Below are 20,050 nucleotides of genomic sequence, written 5' to 3' on the forward strand. Positions count from 1 at the left end.
CCTGCATGCCCTCTCCATACTCACTACTGCATCTGACTGCCTGACAATCAATCAATTGCCATTGCTTTAACATGACTGTATTTAGCTAACACAGGTGTTACATCACATTGTGTAGCCTCAGTGTTTATGTTTGCAGATAGTTACATAGTGTAGATTCTAAAGCTCTACCTGAATCACTAACATGAAAAACACTAACAGCATAACAGACCAGGTCTGACTGTTAACTGAATTTGAGACATACTGATCCCAATCAATGCAGCCAGCTGCACTTATCTTGAAGTTCCAAGGGGAGCTTCCAAGTTTCCTAAGTATACCGTATTTTGAACTGAGTCACTTAATATGTGTTATATTGAATTGACTCCATAAGAATTTCTTTAAAAGTAAAGAAGGCATTAGTTAGTGCACATTCTTTCTTGAAGGTTTGTATTTTTACACTTGATCTCACCTGACAGCTGATGGTGCTGCTGAAGGTTTCAACAACATCAACTGTGGTAATTTAAAGTTTCTGTTACTAGTGTCGCTCTCAATTCAAGCCTCTATAGATTTAAGATCCTGTCCTTTACAAAGACCAAGTGGGCTGGCAGTCTAATAGTCCCAGACATTGTCATCTCATATGGTCCAGGACGTGTTTAACTTGCAAGTCTTGAGGCCATCTGTGGATCTTTGGAACACAAAGCTGAGATCTGTTTGTTTTGGACGAGCTTCTTTCTCTCTGAGCCCCGCGACACAAAACCAGGACTCTCATTTTATTTCCCCACAGATTGGAAAAAAGGTCAGGGCAGAGCTAAATTTGATACACTTAAGATGTTGGATTGTTAGAGGACGTGATCGAACATGGGCACCTGGAATGAAAGGTGTGCTGTCTGAGGGCAGAAACAGGTGGAATGCAGGCGCTAGAAGCAGGCGTCAGGACAAAGAAAAGAGAGGGGAATAATGGCAGAAGTGTGTGTCAAGACTGGCAGAAAAACCCAGACACTGCCTCAATGGCTAGACTTTGGTTGCCAAAACAGCAGTGGCTGTTCTGTGATTGTCAAACTGTCAGCTCTCAGGAAGATGGAGGAAATTACACATTCATTCTGCCTGTGGGAAGAGGCAGTAATTGCTGTCGACTTCTGAATAAAATATGATTGAACGTGGGATTTTAAAGGAGGAGGCTTCTAAGTTTGTGTGCCCGGGTCTGCTGAATGGATGTCTGCCTCCCTGTACATTTGTTCTCTTCACCCTGACTGCTGTTTTATGCTGAGCCCTCTCCAGACCAGGCAGATGTGACTTGTCATGAATTAAATATGGACACCTGATCATGTGTTTCCTTAGGTGGGGACAGGAAGAAGCCTCTCACATGTCATTAATGGTCTCTGAATCAAAACAGGGCCAGTGTGAGTTAGCCCAGAGCCAACTGTGAAACTGTCACACACTGACTTCCTCTTGATTTGTCTGAGTTTTTGATCTATATTTCTCTGTGGGCCTCCCACTCCTTCTTTAGGTCCATCCCCTTCACATTCCCCAGAAGTGTTTCATTTCTTTTCCTGCTTTTTTGAAAGTAGTGCCACAGGTATAGAATGAACCGAGATGAATCTCAGGCCAAGTTTTTTCTGTAAAGATACTTTGATGCAAACAGTGAGTTGATGTATTGACCTGTTTGTTCAAAGAATCCAGGGCATTCATTCTTGTTTTTTAACTTAAAGTATCTCGGTTACAAACAGCTTCCACTGATGACAAGTTGTTGGCTACAATAGCGATGATTCACCAACAGATTTCTTTCTTTTATTAAGTCTGATGAATCAACACCTTTTTTTTGGCAGCCAGCTTTAAACAGTCATCCATACAAGCACAAACATGTATAAACCTCAAAAACATTCACTTAATTCTGTTTGACAATACTTGGATAGATACTAATAATACTTGGACATAGTGTAAATATGGAAATAAGTGAAATAAAGTCTATTTGTATTCTATAAATGTGTAATGTGTAACAAGAGCCTATGAAAATGGAAAGCAGGAAACATTGATAAAGACTGTGATAAAGGACGAGGTCGGTCGTTTTGGTGATGGTGCAGTCTGTGAGGTGTTAAACCATATTTTTAGTGAGTAGTTAGTAAGGCAGTATGTGGGCTGGAGCAGAGCGGAGGAAGTGAAGGGAGGGAACTGAGTCCTTGCCAGAGCATGATTTAGGAGCTCTGTATCAGGCCCAGCATTGTGAGAGCCACAAGATATCCAAGCTGCAGAAGGCCAAACGGGAAGGCAGTAAATCTGTAGCCATCTGTACCATTCCCAACTGTGTGTATCTTTGACAAATACACACCCCCCAGAAAGGGATTACATGGAGAAACCAGCCAAATGGGAAGAGTTTGGCCTTACTGAAACCAGCTGGCTTGTCACTAAAAGGACTTACAAAGAAATCAAAAGAAACATAAAGGGTGCAAGATGTTGCTTTGCAACAATTCATGTTTATGGTCAGAATGTAATATTATATTATAACAGTCGGTGGAAATTTCAAAATTTTTTCATAATTATTTCTCAAGAAAATGGCCTAAATCACCCATTTTCTGCACTTACCGGAGGTTATGGCAGGGACTCTGAGTCTTTAATTACTTGACTTTCATTGTCTCTGCAGGAACCATGTCTCCTCCTCTAACACATAAATGTGTCGTTGATGTCTGATCTTGGCCAGCATGGCACATGTCAACATGGGCCTGAAACCTAAAGTCAGAGAATAAACCAGTGAAGGTCTTGGGTAAAGCAGTAAATGACCTTAGGTCAAAGTTTAGACATTTTCACAGATGATTTTTTTTGTAGCTGAGAATTTTTGAAGGATGCAAATTTCTTCTTTGCTTCATTGCTGGATTGTCAGCCGAATGCAAACTTTTGTAGTTTTTGATTATTTTGGATAAAACCTGATATCTGAAATCAGTTACATTGGTGCAAATTAATAAAGTACATCATATGCAAAGAAATGCAATATATTCCCTTTTTATACACTCGATTCATCAGCCTTTTCTTATTAATTGAAAAACATGATTGATGGAGAGATTTGAGGTTAAAGGTGGTGTGAAATCCTGCCTCCTTAACCTACCATCAGTGAAATGGTCAGGGAATGAAGAGTGGCAACGCTAGACAGCAAAAAAACTTGAATTTAATCTAAATTCCTCTCTTTTTTTTCATTGAACTGCATCTGTCGAGTTGTCAGTCAGAAATGTCTCACTCTGTCCCGACTGTGAGTGCATGACAACCGGTCTAGCTCCTGATGGAGTCGTGAATATTGACTGAGAAAGCTTCACGCTGCGATTTCAAAGTTTGATAGCTTTTCAAGCCTCTTCTCTCTTTGATGGAAAGGTGTTAGCTTGAAGTGTTGTAAACAGAGAAATAGTCTTTTCTGTCTCTCACTCTCTTTTGACGCACTTAGCCACTTCAGATCATGACTTTTACATGAGATGCATTCTGATGCACACTAAGTCTCACATATGGAAAAAGTCAGACATGAATTAACCCTTACACGTCTGTATCTGCTCATAGTTTTGGATGTATCCAGGGCATGGGTGTGCCTTTGTGTTGTCTCAGATTTAAGTGCCATTGTGACCAAGGCGCTTCCCTGTGTGAATGCCAACGTGACTGTCATTCATTCAGCCTCAGCCTCACCTGGATGAATGGCCAACCTGGTTGCCATGGCAATGATAGTCATTGGTGTTCTTTCTCTGTTCAGAGCTTTTAGAAAGAGACCCACGGATATAAAGCTGCATGGAAGCTCTGTACGGCACTCCCATTTTGATTTGACCGTGTTGTAGATTGCTTGTTATTTGCTTGAAACCCCCCTGATAATCTCCAGTCCTGATGTTTAGCCTCGCTTCATACCATTTCCTTACTAACGCTGGTGCTTTTCCCCTTTGACTTCAGCTGCGCCCCAGTTTGTCATCCGCCCAAGGGACCAAATTGTGGCTCAAGGCCGCACTGCAACCTTCCCGTGTGAAACCAAAGGAAACCCTCAGCCTGCTGTCTTCTGGCAGAAGGAGGGAAGTCAGGTAAGATCAATCTCACACAGCCTAAAAATCTGTTTCTTTTCTTCTGAAATGATATGCACTTCTATACCGTTTTACAACAATAGTACTGCACATATGCAGGTTTTCAACAATTGACTCCTCTCCCCTTGCCAGGAGAGGAGTTTGCCTTTCTGATTTTCTTCTGGTGTATGGCGTACATATCACAAATGCACCAGAGAACAGGGAGCAGTAGAAAGCCACATGGAGGCCTTTGTCGATGTTACTATGGTTACACTTTTACATCTTTTACTTCAGTCTCTTTCAAACTCAGCGCAGACTGAGCGATGTTCCAGCCCTGCTTTAACAGAGATGGGTGGAAAAATATTTACCCTCCAACATCCAAATTTTAACACACAGCTGATCAGACCTGGATCTGATAAACACCTGTGAGAGACCTCTGACCTGGGAATGGTTGCTGATTGCACCCTTTCCCACTGAAGACAGAAGCCAAATGTTAGTGGGGTTTTTGTTCAGCATGATAGGAGTATCAGTTGGCAGCTTCCATTATCTACTGTGCATCGTCACATTGTTTGGATTCCCTTGGCTGTACGAGTGCCGAGTCCTTACACACACACACACACACACACACACACACACACACACACACACACACACACACACACACACACACACACACACACACACACACACACACACACAGCACATAAAAACTACACTATCTGTCATCAGTATCTTTACTACAGACACAGATACACCTTTTGTTCTCAGAAGCCGCCAAACGACAGTGTGCCTGGCAAAGTGCTAATCGGTTTCCCGTGACCCTGCGCTGATAAGAACGATCCTATCCCTCACTCAAGCAGATAACCCATTCAAATACCTGGGTGTCCTCACTATGCTCAACAACAGTGCCAATTAGGAGCCTGTTGGGGCTTGTAGATGAGCCAGAGATATGATTCAGCTCTGGCTAAGGTTCAAACACACACACACACACACATACTGATACACACACACGCAGCTCGCAGGCCAACAATTACAACAAAGTTCTCTTTTAAAGAGTGAACAGAAGTGAGACGCATGCTTACATGTTCACACAAACACTCGGTGTAATACTCACCCACTTCACCCCCTCACTGATGTGTGACCTAAAGCGGTGCAGTATGACTCAGTCACACTGAGTAATTTGGGAACTTTGGGCGGATTTATATCCAGCGTTTGTCTGACATTGTCATTAAAGATGAGCCTTTTGAAATGAATGCACTACAAACACTTTTGTACAAGCAGTTGCACGTCCTCGCCGCCCCGGCACTCATCTCTGTCCTTGTGTTTATTGATGCTTTCTCTACCTCACCCGCATTGACGTACAAAAGGTATGAAGGTATTTTTCGAGAGAACAAATTAAAGCTAATTCACTACAGTAATTAAATGACAGAAAGGCCTTTTACTCACACTTGAGGATAATGGAGTGTGCCTCTCTTATGTGTGGGAGATGCGCACAGCCTAATTTTAAAAAACAACATAATTTGTTGCATTTAAGTGATTAAGTGTAATTAAATTCAGCTAATGTACTTGCTGTTAACTTTTGGGATATTAAGGAGAAAAAGGGATCCAAAGAAGAAAGAGGTGGAATTGAGTGGCTGAATATTTTAGTGGGATTAGTATGATCATGTGTATTTACTCTGGAATATGTGGAATTGATTATCCTGTCTTCATTTCTGTTCAGTATAAGTTCAACTCATATGGGGTGGTCTCTGTGGGTAAGAGAACAGCTCAAAACTGCTGTGGAGTTGAAGCAGAAAGGAAAGTAGTCATGAAGCCAACAAGAGCAAAAGTTGCCTTCATAACACAGTGGAGCCTCTGGCTTGGCTCAAGTATGAAACCAAGTCATCAAACTGTATACATGCCGGGCAGTTTGTGAGCTTGGTTAACCAAGTGATAGATGAAATTGCTCATATTGTAGCCCGAGATAGTCTGAGCCGTGTGTACGTGTGTGCACAGTATGTGTGTGGGTTTGGTGGTGATTTTCCAGGTTGTACTGGTTCCATGTTCTCACTAATTGGCTGTTTGTTCCCCTTCCTGCAGAATTTGCTCTTTCCCAACCAACCCCAGCAGCCCAGCAGTCGCTTCTCGGTGTCGCCCAGCGGAGACCTCACCATCTCATCTGTGCAGCGGGCAGATGCTGGTTACTATATCTGCCAGGCCCTGACCGTTGCAGGCAGTATCCTCGCCAAGGCTCAACTGGAGGTCACAGATGGTGAGGGGAAAACTGACGCCTAACTTTTTGCCATGCCAGCACACAACAGAACACAGGCACAGTCCTTTGAACTGCTGCACATGTGGTGAAGTTTGTGCAAATGTTCAACGTGCAAGTTTGATTCACTACCACATGCATCTAGACATTTTCTCCTCAATGAAACAAAATATAATAGCCTTACTTTTTCAGAGTTTTTACAGGAATTTAGTCTTTAACACCCTTGAAAGTATACACACAAGCACAAATTATTATGTTCTTGTAATTCCGGGAATAAATTCAGCTTCAGTTTGAGAAATGCTAGCATAACCCTGACCTTCAGTTACTCTGTTTTTGCAGTAGGCTTTTTGTTTCATTCTGCCCTGACACAATTTAATTAAAATTTTCTACTTTTCCTTTTGGAAAGGAAATAAAGCGTTGCCCTTGAGTTCCTTCAAGTTTAATGATCAGCGTTTGGGTGAGTGGGCGAGGTGCAAGCGTGTGTGTATGAGGGAGGGAGTGAGAGAAAGAGACACGGAGGAAGAGGGGGGGACATGATTGAGTGAGTGAGTGACAATGGTTCTCTGCAAAATGAATTATGTGGTCCTGTGAGGTGTGGGAGCATCTAATCTGCTCAGCTGTTGTGATGGCAAGATAGACGGCCATCCATACGTCTGCTGAAGTACCTGCTAGCAGATAGATTAAAAGCATGAAAGGGCACTTTTTTTTCAGTATTTTGTCTGAATCACGAATGGTTGTGTGGCACATACAAAATTGGAATGTCCTTCAGTTGCCTGGATACACATATGATCACATTTTACAGCCAAATGCTTTGGCTAATCAACATTATGCCAGTTAATTTAATGTATTCACTTCATGGTTTTGCCTTTAAATCTGACATTTTTGTTTACCTTGGGTGTTAGGCAGGTCTGAAAGAAAAGGAATGAGGAGAGGAAATAGTACATGAGGGCCAGGGTGAGGTCATGGCCACACCTGCCACAGTCTTCTTGTGATTTACTGCCCTGAGCCCCTACAACAGTCTGTGGAGTTCAAGGAGATCTGTAATGAGAAATTCCTGATCCATGAGACACGAAGCCTCGGACAAGCCTTGCATCCTTCCTCTGTCACTCCTACATGCCATCGACACATACATCAGGCACATCAAATTCCTGGACCGAGCAGTGTCTTACGCTTGTACTTGGAATGATCAAAAGCAATCATGGTTTGCTGTCTTATTAAGAAAAGCTTTGGAGTCATGGACTTTACTTAAAACATCCATTGACACCAAACTGTGACGGCACAATATTAACCCAAGCTATACTTGTGAGACAAAATACAGTGACAGTGGCAGACAGGAAACTTCCCAGGTGTGTTTATGATATAAGATAAACTACAGCACTGTGAGTCTCTGGCCAGTTCCAGGTGCTTTAATCATCCCTTGGCTTAATTTCTGATTTGCAGTATCACTTTGGATTTATATGATTGTGTTATAAACACTCCAGAGGACTAAAACAATAATGAAGTAAAATTACTGAAATTGATTTACGATATTTGGCTTGTGGTAGATAATATATCAGGTTTCTGCATATTTTTGTTCACTTTTCTGCCATAGGTGACCCAAAGCAAGGGGTGCAAAAGTTCATTACTTGGAATTGCTTCCTTTTGTCAGATGTCGCCACTTCAGAGAAAATAGGGGTGAAAACGCGGGTGCAATAATGTGTTGAAAGGTTACTGAGGTAGACTTGGTAATTAGCCCCTGCAGGTCTGACATCATTAATCCATACCTTCTAATTAATGTGGGCTCTGTGATGCCAGGGGGACTCCACATTATTCAACTCTAAATATATAAACTGCCTGTGTGTTGGAGTGCTACCTCTCTCTGAGATCACCTCTGACACAGCCACTATTTCATTGAAGGAACCCACAGGCTTTTTTTTGGCACATTATAACAAATGGATTTTTCTCATCTAAAGGGAATTTATCTCGGCATTAGCATTCATCTAAAGTGAAACATGAACAAAATATAAAAGGGTAGTCTGTATAAGATGTAAATGGTAACATTTGTCATTCACCTTTTATTGTGCCCCACACTGCACATAATGAAGTATTTATCTGAACCACACTGAGTCAATAGGCAAGCGTCTCACCGCTACACTCCACCACAGAGTCTAGAGTAGTGTGTAAAAATAAGGCTACCCAGGCAGTAACTGGAAACTGCTTAGCATCCGTCTGCCACATCAATGAACCTAGAAAACACTACTCAGCTGTTCCATCCGTGTTTCCTGGAAATACAGGATATGGTCATTGTTCTGCGGTGCAATTACAAGACCTGCAGAGAAAATAGTCTACTTTATGATAGGTAACCCACATCCACCCCCAGTGCATTTTATGATCAATGCTGTAGCTCGGTTAACTTTACAGGCAGACACCATCCATGCAACTTCAGACCGATGTGTTCACGTTTTTGTCTTTGTCCCGCAGTGCTCACAGACAGGCCACCACCCATCATTCGCCAAGGCCCATCCAATCAGACACTCGGAGTGGACACCGTGGCACTGTTGAAGTGCCAGGCATCGGGAGACCCCATCCCCTCCATCAGCTGGCTGAAGGATGGGGTCAGTCTGCTGGGGAAGGACCCCCGCATGTCCCTGCAGGAGCTGGGCAGCCTGCAGATCAAAAACATCAAGGTAAAAGACGTCATTGTTCTTATAGTGTATTCCAGTCAAAGTCATAGCTCGGAATTTTCCTAGTTGATGTTCCAGCTGATGCAGTTGTTCCAGGTGCTCAGCGCCAAAAGTTGACAAAAGACTAATCAGATCATAACAAAATGATATCTCTTTGGCAGGTGTACACAATGTAATTCTCAAAAGAATATGTTTAGAATATGTAAACAAAGTAGATGAAGATAATCGACACTCTAATCATAACAGACACTGTTATATATTTTATTTTATTCCACTTTTATACTTGGAAACATATCTATATTTGTTTACAAGCTGGACCTCTGTCTCTCTAGTGGTGTTCCATTGTACTTGTACTTTTTTCTTAATAGGAGGAGAGAAATGTTTGAGTTCCAAGTCAACTCATGACTTGGATGAGCATGGTACCATAATGTCTTAAAGAGATGAGTAGGCAGCATTGATTTTTTGTTAAATTATTTGAGTGGCACAGCAGCTCCTACCGGGCTCAGCTGTGCGGGATTGGATGGACTCCAGCTGTAGGGTGGAAACATGTATGCACTTAAAGATACACACACACATGTGTGCACACGTACACGTTCAAAGTAGATTAAATTTAAAAGGCTCACGTCTTCTTTTCCCCACTTGGAGGCCTCAGTGGAATATCTATTACGCTTGACAAAGCTGCCGACCACTGACATGTTATTTAATAAATGGAAGGAAGGCACGGGGACAAAAACCAACAAACAACCAAAGTTCCTAAGAGGGATGGAGAGACAAGCCAGCTGTCATCGGTCCAGGGGGTTTCCAGGAGCCCACCCTAAATTAATTAGCCTGGCTTTGTTGTGGTCTGCAGGACAGTGGGGAAATAAGGAGGGGGAGTAGAGAAGTGATGGAAGGGTGGTGAGTAGAAAATGGAATTCATTAGGAAATTAGCGTCAGCACTTTGAGGCACTCACAAATGACACACAATTTGGCCTGCGCGAGGCTCGCTTACGAAGTCGCCCCATCACTTTCCAGTATTTCAGCGATAGGAAGATCACATGTATTCAGTCTTTGCTGCTGCTCTAAGGATGTGTGAAATGAAATGGCCCTTCCACTAAATGTGTTATTCATGGAGTTATTATGTTGTGTGTGTCAGTGCTCTCTGTGCGTGTGTGTTTATTTTTCATGAATACACATGTATTCTCCTGTTCGCCAGCTCTCAGACTCTGGGATCTACACGTGCGTGGCTACCAGCTCCAGCGGTGAAACATCATGGAGTGCTTTCTTGGAAGTCAAAGGTACAAGATGTGGTTATGAGTACATGTATTTTATATACAGTAAATAAAGAAAGAAAAATGTTACTCCACCTGTCAAGTACAGTTTTCATCAGAGAAAGTGGCTCTTCTCTTCAGAATCAGGCGGAGTGATGGTCATAAAAAACCATGATGAGAATGAGCTTCCAGGCCCACCATCCAAACCTCAGGTCACCGATGTCACCAAGAACAGCGTGTCTTTGTCCTGGCAGCCTGGCATGGCTGGAGCATCACCTGTGTCGTCTTACGTCATTGAGGCATTTAGGTTTGTTTGACCTGTAACATAAAACTCAATATTCAATAACCTTTTGGAACCATGGATTGCAAGTACAAGTAAAAATATTATGTTCAATGGCGTAGAGCACGTGGCTTATCCTCCATGTTTTGACACTTGACCCTTGAAGTCGCTCTCTGGATGTTTATGTTAATGTATGTTATGGGAAAAATTCAATGAAACATAATGCGTAATTGCCTTTTTCTGTTCCATTACAGTCAATCAGTGAGCAACAGCTGGCAGACAGTAGCAGATCATATCAAAACCACACAGTTTACTGTCAAAGGTCTGCGTCCCAACACCATCTACCTGTTCATGGTCCGAGCAGTAAACAGCCAGGGCCTGAGTGATCCGAGCCCCATGTCGGAGCCTGTCAGAACACAAGGTACTTTACCTAACACTGATGTCAAATGAGTTCTTTTTATTGACAGTGTTTATTGAATGCCTGTGTAGTTCTCTCTGAACCTGTCATAATCACTTTCCCTGTTGGCATGGTTTTCTTTCTCTACTGAATATGATTTCTGTTTTTTTACTGATAGAGTAAGGTCATTGTGCTCCCCTTCAAACTGTGATATTTATCAGCCGCTCTCAGCAATCTGCAGTGAATAGCTGTACTGAAACACTGCAGAACTTTCCAGAGGTCAAATTCTCCATCGCAGTCCAGCTCATTAAGGCTACACTTAAGCAATTATGTAAAATAAGCATGTCTACTTTTGGAAGGCCTAACTGAGTTAGTGCTATCCCTGCTATGTTAATGATCATAACAGGAGAAAATGACTGCCTCCAAACCCAAAGAAGATTTGATTACGGTACCGGACAGACCACAGTCTCCAGATTACACTGATATGATAAGTCCAGAGCAGAAAAAATAAAAAGCCATTTTTGGCCCTGGTCTGACAAATACAAGCCAGGAGTGTGTTCAGAAAAAATGGAGTCGATTTGAGTTGCTGCATATCTCTCTCATGCTCATGTGACGGTCTAGAGATGACATATAGATGTGTTTATGTACAACGGCATGCATTGATGACAAATTGATTTTTCACTTCTTTTTAACTGTGTTTTGCCCGTTTTGCTCTATTAGTGTGGTCTGTGATTCATGATTCTTTAGAGCTTTTTTTTTTTTTTTATGTCATTTTTATGTGTTTTTTTTCTTCTTCTTTTGCTTCATTTCTGTAAATAACTCAAAATGTGGCTCACTTTAACCGCACTCAGTATCTCATACACTGGAGTATTTTTGTATTGCTTGTAACTTGAAACACATGCATGTGCAAAATGTGAAATGAGCTGGAAAATAGTGCCACAGTGTCCATTTATCTCCCATCCAATACTTCGGGGGATGGTGTTCATGCTTCATTCATTGATGTGGTTGTTCAGTCAGGCCCCCGTAAGTGCAGACAAGTCACACATCTGACAAACTTGGCCTGTCCAAGTCTCCTTTCTTTTCTCCAAACCAGACAACTGCCTCGATACAAAATAAAATGAGGTCATTTTAATGCAGATGAAGTTGCTCCTTTTCAAATGGAGCTGTGATAACCAAGTGTACGCTCCTTTGTTAAAACCGATTGGTCTGTTCAGTCGCTCTTTTCCTATTTCACTTCTGATGGTGATGAAGCAAGCTTTATCGTGAGGAACTGAATGAAATGACTGAAAAAGAGTTGGCAGCATTTTATTTTGCCAACCCCCCTCCCCTGTCACTCTCACTCTCCCTCTCTTTCTAATTTTATTTTGTCTATCTCTCATAGATATAAGTCCTCCTGCTCAGGGTGTTGACCATAGGCACGTACAGAAGGAACTTGGCGAGGTCATAGTTCGGTTGCACAACCCTGTTGTCCTGAGTCCCACAACCATTCAGGTCACATGGACGGTAAGTGCAGTCTTTTTGCATATAGGATACAACTGTTTTTAACTAATGCTACACTTTCAGTAAGTGCAGCATTTTCATTTGTACAACTCAATGCTAATCACTAAAAGAACTAAGATATGTAAAATCATTTGATTTGCACGTGGTTTGCTTATCTTCCTGCATTCTTTTTACATCTTTGATTTTGTAAAATTGAGTCGTAAAGTCAGGATGCTTGATGTGAAAGATCTCTCTTTGAAGCCAAAAAGGTGCTCCTCGAGGCTACCGTTTGTTTTATGTCAGGAAATTTACGTGACCTTGTTCCTTAACACTCAAGCTTTGAAATATTGTAATTGGTGACTTTAAAGTAACTGAACATCAAATAGCTGAGAAATTGTTTCTTTCAACCGTGCTGAACATCAAAAGAGACGTCGGAGACATCTGGTTGCTCATCAATCTTCCATATGTCTTCAGCTGCCTCCCTCTGAGAGCACAGCCTATGCAGAGATGAAATTAGATTGAAATAAATGTTTGTGCTTGAACTGTATTTTGTGAACAGAAGTTTTCCTACCACCATGAGATGATACATTAATCTTATTTTAGTCTCATACATACGAACGACACAAGCACACACCTACAGCTGCACATATTGCCTCGCCACAAGCATCAACACATTATGTCTGAAAGTGTAACATTTTTATTCTAATCTAAAAATGTAATATCGGCTACATTGCCAAAAACTTTTTTTTATTGTGTGCTAATGAGGACAAAAAGGCTATTTATATTGTTCAAAGCTGCGGCGTTCATGCCGTATATATGCATGTTTATTTTGATTGCAGTGCTATACATCACTCAAGACCAGGTATTTACAGTAGTAACTACCCAGCACTTAGTGGCATGGAGTGCCTGTTTCCATTTTCGATTGAACCACATTAGCAGTTTTCCTGGTGACATGTTTATTGACCCCTATAATAAGTCTCACCCCAAGACTTGGTGGCTAATTTAATGCTAAAGCACGGCTTTATGATTGTTATGTACAATCAACACAAAACATGGCTACCTAATCAATCAGGGGTCCTTTCAGTAAACGGGGGGCACTCTCAGGGAGCTTTTATATTCTCAAATCATTCCATTAATAAAAGTCACGCATCCATTTTGCTGATTTACTCAGGCTACACTGGCAAAAAAAGCAGCTGCTTAATATCCTACATGAAAGCCCCACACACTTCTTCTACTGTTAACAAGCCATTACAGTGAGTTATGCGGCAGCTCCTCCTCTGCATAAAATCTGCTTTTTAAGAAATTCAGTTTTAAAAGAGGGGTCTTTTGTGGGTTGCAGAGGGCTATGACACTTCAGTCTCTCTGTCTTTTCTATGGGACAGATCTCTGTTATCACTTCTGCTGTGTATTCTCCTCATGTCCCCAGGGCATCTGTATTTGTTGCTGCATAACATTCTCGTACCTGCAGCCCATCTTAGATGTGTCGGAGTCTGCTTCCCACTGTCACTAGTTTGTATTTATTATACATCAGAGACATGTACATGTCCTTTAAGATGGCATTAAGGAACGTCTTTTTAATAGAGGAGGGAACACTTTTGGGGCTGCGAGCTATGCATATGAGGTAATGTCATGGTGTTAATTGAGCTAAGTGTGTCATAACTGGTGATGAAAGGCCCATTAAACGAGTGGCAACCTCTAAAGTGTCATGAGTGCAATCCTGAGAGTAAGAAATTTGTTGCAGAAAAAAAAGAAAAATCCTTTTATATTACTTGGTGGCTGGGCCAAGATAGCATCTACCTGTTTCCTCCGCACAGTTCTTTTTCTGCTGAAGTACAACAGTAATCTTGTCTTCATTCACTCTGTCAGGTGGATCGTCAGTCCCAGTTCATCCAGGGTTATAGAGTTCTTTACAGGCAGACATCAGGACTGCCTTCACCCGGTCCATGGCTGACCCAGGATGCAAAGGTCCCTTCTGAGCGCAGTGTCATCCTCTCGGCACTTAAAAAGGGGATTGTGTATGAGATCAAGGTCCGTCCTTATTTCAACGAGTTTCAAGGCATGGACAGTGAATCCAGAACGGCTCGTACGACTGAGGAAGGTATGGAGAAGAAGAACACACTGAATATTTGTAGATTCCAAATAACAAATGTGGGATGATGGTTGACACATGACCCCACAGGCTGCCTTCATGTTGGTTTTTGTCAGAATATCACAGGCACCTCTGCCTCTCCCTTTGATACTGAGAGCTGAGGAATATATGTGTGAATGCATGTGTGTGTGTGCATGCATGTTTGTGCCTGTCTGTCTGACCTCCTGCTGTGCCTTTTTTTTTGTTTATGATTGGTGGTGTTAGTGCCAACCTTCCTCTAATCCATCATCCGGCAGCCACAGGCCTGAGCTGTGATTGGACACAGCGCACACTTCCTCCCGCGAATATGATCTGTCGCCCAAAGCTTGATTCATACAGGCTCTGACAAGGCTACAGAACAGTGTGGCACAGTATCACACACACACAGGTCTGTTTGGATGAATTTACTGTTTTGACCTATGCCAAAACAGAAATGCATCCAACAGCACTGCGCCGGCTTTGCCTCAACCTCAAGAACAGAAATTAAATTATGATGTGATGCGAAGTAAAGACATGCAGTATGTGCGTACAACAGCACAAAAAGACAAATACAGACTCTTTATACTGAAGACAAAGCCCATCTTGCCACAGCATATTTAGGCCTGCATGTATAGGAGACAGTTCACATCCTGTCTTTGTGACAGGCCCATTTATTTTCCCTTCCTCTAAGGGGCCATATCTCCTGTGGCCAGCCAGTGTACGCACTGCTGTAGTGGAACTGCCATCACATTACAGCTGTCCCCAACACACACACACACACACAGTAAACGCATGCATGCCAGCACACCACCTCTCCCTAAGGCCACCAGAGCCTGCATGTCCAAGCTATTACCAATGCTGATAACTCTCCCTGCTTCTCCTCTATCTGCATCCCAGTCCCTCAGAGAACTTGACCACTTTCTATTTCTGTCACAACCCCTCCGCTGTGCCTGGTCATAGCTGATACACCGTCAAACACACAGCTCTAGGCTCCTCTGAGACTCTGGGACTACTGAGAGGGGCAGCTAGATGGATAGGGAAGTCTTGTTCAGAGGGTGATTAAAACTAAGGTTGTCCATTAGCTAACAGAATTAGAGAATCCCAGGAGCAGGTCCAGACGGACGCAGGGTTACAGTATGCTCAGCACTCCAATGCTGTGTCCATCTTTGTTTTCTCCCTCCTCCTTTTTCACACATTCTCTCCCTCTCCATCTGGACAGACATGTCATGGCTGATAAATTAACTTCATCTACGGTTGCCATCTGATTCCTACTGAAAAATTGTCCAAGAAGTCGCTAAGGAGGCCCATCTTTTATGCAAAATAATGCTTATTTAGGGGGAAGGGAAATCAGTCTTGTTTGTATAAATGTAAATTTGTAGTTGACTGGTCTTCATCCACATTGACGGCTGTCCCAGGGGAAGATCTTCTGGTTTCCAACCACTGTTTTACATCACCTATTGGCTTTTTATTTTGTATGGATATAATATGTTGGTATTCCCTCATCATGCAACACAGCACTGTGTGTGCGTGAGAGACAGGGGGTCACATTCCTGCCTGCCATACATCAAACTGCTAATGGCTCTATTAGCACAGCCTCCGGGGCCTCTAATGAAAAATGTGTATTGTTTAGTGCAAATATGCATGATAATAAGCTGCTAAATCATTCATAACATTAACTTTGAACGACATTGTCTCTGATGGCTGCCGCAAGCCAGTCCAGCACTTTGTCACCTGGATGTAATGCAGCGTTGGAAAGCCCTGAGCATGATGGTTGATCAGATGCTCCCTTGCTAGATTGTTTCTAATCTGGCCAAGGTGTTGGGTTCATCATTGGACCCATTCATATTCCACCATGCCAGGGCCTCCTGGCTCTCTTGGGGCCGGTGTGGCCAATCGCGCTGAGGGATGAGCACAGATTTACAGGGTGACACGTGCCATTTTGGATGGAGGCGAGGTGAGGGAGAGGCAGCCCAGGAGTAATTGACCTGTCAGTATTCTGCTGTGGTGCCGCTCTCCTGCCAGCCACTGCGGAAATGAGAACACATTATTTTTAAAACGTTATTTCCAGTTTGGCCAACTGTTATTTATTTTTCCTCTGCTACCCCTTGTGGGGTCAGAAGATTGTTGCCATCAGAATAACAACAGAGTGAGGTTTATGAAAGCTTGACTTGTCTTGTTTCTATCCACTCTCTGGCTGCCTGTGGACAGAGCTGATTCATTTAGCTGTGCCTCGCTCTGAAGCTCCCCTCTGATCCTTACGTACTGGCTTTAGTTTCATCCGGCTGATCGATGGAATCAGTCGATATGTTTGCTGAGACCCTGTTTCCTTTCCCTGAAATGTTTTTTTTTTTTCCATATTTCCTTCCCGTCTCCGCTTCATCCTATAAGCTCGTTGACCTGCATGCCACCCTGGCTCGGTCAGTGTCGGAGTCTTAGTTTTAGAGCACTTGCCTGACTGTGCCAGGTTGTCATTCCACAAATCAATACCTGTATTCTCTCTGCAAATCCACCAGGCTGGAGCAGAGAATATACTAGATATTAAATCACTGTGAAACATTAAAGATAGGCTATGGCCTTGTCAGACCCGCCCTGGTCTTCATGTAAATCCCCCTCTAATGAGACATCTTGACAGCCATCAGCCACCTGTGCCATCCCTGAAGAATAACATTCCTTCAAAACGCATGTGTGTGTGTGTGTGTGTGTGTATCTTTTTGTGTGCGTATTTATGTATTAGCTCCTGTTCAGAAACATTCAGATGTACAATACCACCGTGTATATCAATACTACTGTTTCTTTTAAATGATTAAATAGTTTGCCTAAAACAGTGACCTTAAGTATTTTATTGACATGTAAATGTTCCAACTAATTCTATTACGCAAGTTCGATATAAAAAGTCACAATTGAACAACCAAGTGGGTCTGTGCATGTTTTATAACAGGAAACAGAGTAACCAATTTTAAATGCATTACTTCTATCTATGTATAATACTCGAATATTGAACACTTGGAAAAACACATAATGTTTATGTAGAAATCCCCCTTAACATTTTATGTAATAATTGAATAAACACATACCATTAATGTCTAAGTTTGCATCCATTTAGTTAAATCACAAGTTATTTGATGTATATACACTGACTCAACATGATAGAAAGCCTTGAATTAAACCTGTATGTAATAAAAATTAGATGGAAAATTTGCTTGCAATTTAAAAAGTAGAAACAAAAAAATATATAAAGTCACTGTTTAAGGCAAATCATTTGTTTAGTGTACTATGTAATAACCTCCTGGTTATTTTGTGCCTCCTCTCTAGCTCCCAGTGCCCCTCCTCAGCAGGTAACAGTCCTGACAGTGGGAAACCAGAACAGCACTTCCATTAGCATCTCCTGGGACCCTCCACCACCAGACCACCAGAACGGCATCATCCAGGAGTACAAGGTTCGTCCCAGAGAGTCAGCATGGATTCTCATCTAACTTATACAAAGCCAAGTGGAATCAACTGCCTCCCTGTTTTCCCTCCTCTCTGCTTTAGATCTGGTGTCTGGGGAATGAGACACGTTTTCATGTAAATAAGACGGTGGATGCTGCTATACGCTCAGTGGTGGTAGGCGGGCTGCAGGTGGGAGTGGTGTACCGGGTGGAAGTGGCTGCCAGCACAAGTGCAGGGGTTGGAGTCAAGAGTGAACCTCAATCTATTATCATTGGTAAGACTGAATGATTTAAAGCATTCATAACTTTTCAACCTCCAATTCAAGTTTTTCTATAGGCTGGCGTCAGTGTTCACAAAGACTAATGTTGCTTTTCAGTGTCAGTGGATGACTGTAGCAAAATAACCAAGAGTGTGAATGTTTTGGCTAAACACTAGGAATGGCCAAATGGATAATATTGTTAAAATACTACTATTTTGATATGTGGACTGACCATGTATGATTTATGTGGAGCTGAGGCAGATTGTGCCTGATTTGACCCATAACTGATGGCTTGGCCTGTAGCATGTTCTTATTTCCCCAGTGTCACTCACATAATCCATCTCCAAGAGTAGAGCCCCAAGCCTTGCAGTCATAATATATTGTGCGTTTGCCTGTCTGTGGATGTGCGAATGGGTGTGTGTTCATGTGGTTACTAAGATAAAGAGCATTTCTGCAACTTTGCAGGCCTGCACATATAATTTGTGCATTTATATCTTTATGAGTGTGTATTTGTTCCTGTCAGTGACACAGGAACACATACATTTTATTGTGCTCCAAGAAATATTGTCAGGCAGGCTAGTGAGGGTGAGCTGCGATTAGAGATCAATACAGGCCAAGATCTTCTCTCATTTCACATGGTGTGTTTTACCGGCAATGGAGTGAATTAGGGGCTGAGCTTAGCAAACAACCAGCTCACCTGGGGGGTTTGTTGTAAGCTTTTCGGCTTTGTCTTTTTCAGTCTGTACATTATATTTCACTGCACATCTTTTAGATCCATGTCCCGCTCCCTTGGTCAATATCTCACCTATAATTCATCAGACCTACTTTCTTTGTGCTGAATCTAGCCCTAACCTGGTCTTGATGTATCTCAAGGTGTTATTCCAGCACTGTGAGGAGGTAGAACATTCTCAAGCCCTTCAGTGTCACATTGGCGATTGCTTCAACTTCACCTTGAAGCAGCAGATCATGCACAACGGCATTTATTATTATTTCCTGTTTCTCTCCAGTAGGCATCACATTAATGTTCCTGTTTATCCCCATGCCCTCAGGTAAGGAGTTTCGGGACGTGATTATACATGGAAACCGGAACAACAGCATCACAGAGCAGATCACTGATGTGGTGAAACAGCCTGCTTTTATCGCCGGTATCGGAGGGGCCTGCTGGGTCATCCTAATGGGCTTCAGCATCTGGCTCTACTGGAGGAGAAAGAAGAGAAAGGGCCTGAGCAACTACGCAGGTTAGACTGATAATAGTCTCACAGTAACCTATGCTAATGTATGCTGACATTTTGCTCTTGTGCTTTAGCAAACAGTGGAAAATGCTCCTTTGTTGAACTAATATTTTTTCCTCAGTCAAACAGGAGTTTTTTGCACGCGCAATATCATCTTTCAGTCTCAATCAGTGCAGTTTTGATGAAAGTTGCTAGCAGTGAGGTTCAGATGGCTACGGTGTTAAAGCTCAACAGGGAGACAGATGTCAGTGTGAGCCATTTCCAGAGAGCTACAGTTTTTGACAAACCCACCCACAGTGTTGGTTAATAGCCCGTGGTGGTCGAGCTGAGTGGGCAGACTGGACTCTCTGCTGGTCACTGAAGCTGGAGTTCGTCCAGCTCCCCTCCCACATACTGACCCTGACATCTTATTGAATGACCCCCAGTCAATACTAGCCAACACCAAGTCCACATACACTACCAAGGGATACAAGATTTAATTAGAGAGCAGAAAACAGTAATGAACTCACACATGCGTGCTGCAGCCAGTATAGCACTATATTCTAATGTTAGCTCTTGCCCTTTTATGGAGCAAGAAATTCAAGAGAAAAATATTTTCTTATTATTATTTCTAGCAAATCTAAAATAAGGCATTTTCAACCACAGCTCCTATGAGCTGGCTTTATTAATTTGCTCTTAATTTCTGTTTGTTGCATTTCTGTGTTTGTGTGT

At 42.4% G+C, this 20,050-nt stretch overlaps 1 protein-coding gene across 16 annotated transcripts in view; it reads left to right on the forward strand.

Moving 5' to 3' along the window:
* Positions 1-20,050, forward strand: part of robo2 (roundabout, axon guidance receptor, homolog 2 (Drosophila)) — a 310,454-nt gene that overhangs the window by 259,912 nt on the left and 30,492 nt on the right. For all 16 annotated transcript variants that reach the window (XM_037083062.1, XM_037083129.1, XM_037083120.1 and 13 more), the window contains 11 exons: positions 3,892-4,016; positions 6,075-6,246; positions 8,704-8,909; positions 10,102-10,183; positions 10,298-10,463; positions 10,691-10,857; positions 12,215-12,336; positions 14,179-14,410; positions 17,732-17,856; positions 17,951-18,122; positions 19,157-19,345. In XM_037083062.1, coding sequence (XP_036938957.1) covers positions 3,892-4,016; positions 6,075-6,246; positions 8,704-8,909; positions 10,102-10,183; positions 10,298-10,463; positions 10,691-10,857; positions 12,215-12,336; positions 14,179-14,410; positions 17,732-17,856; positions 17,951-18,122; positions 19,157-19,345 — 1,758 coding nt within the window. The remainder of the gene's footprint in view (positions 1-3,891; positions 4,017-6,074; positions 6,247-8,703; positions 8,910-10,101; positions 10,184-10,297; positions 10,464-10,690; positions 10,858-12,214; positions 12,337-14,178; positions 14,411-17,731; positions 17,857-17,950; positions 18,123-19,156; positions 19,346-20,050) is intronic.

The sequence above is a fragment of the Acanthopagrus latus genome, chromosome 2 (assembly GCF_904848185.1).
Source record: "Acanthopagrus latus isolate v.2019 chromosome 2, fAcaLat1.1, whole genome shotgun sequence".
Classification (NCBI taxonomy): domain Eukaryota; kingdom Metazoa; phylum Chordata; class Actinopteri; order Spariformes; family Sparidae; genus Acanthopagrus; species Acanthopagrus latus.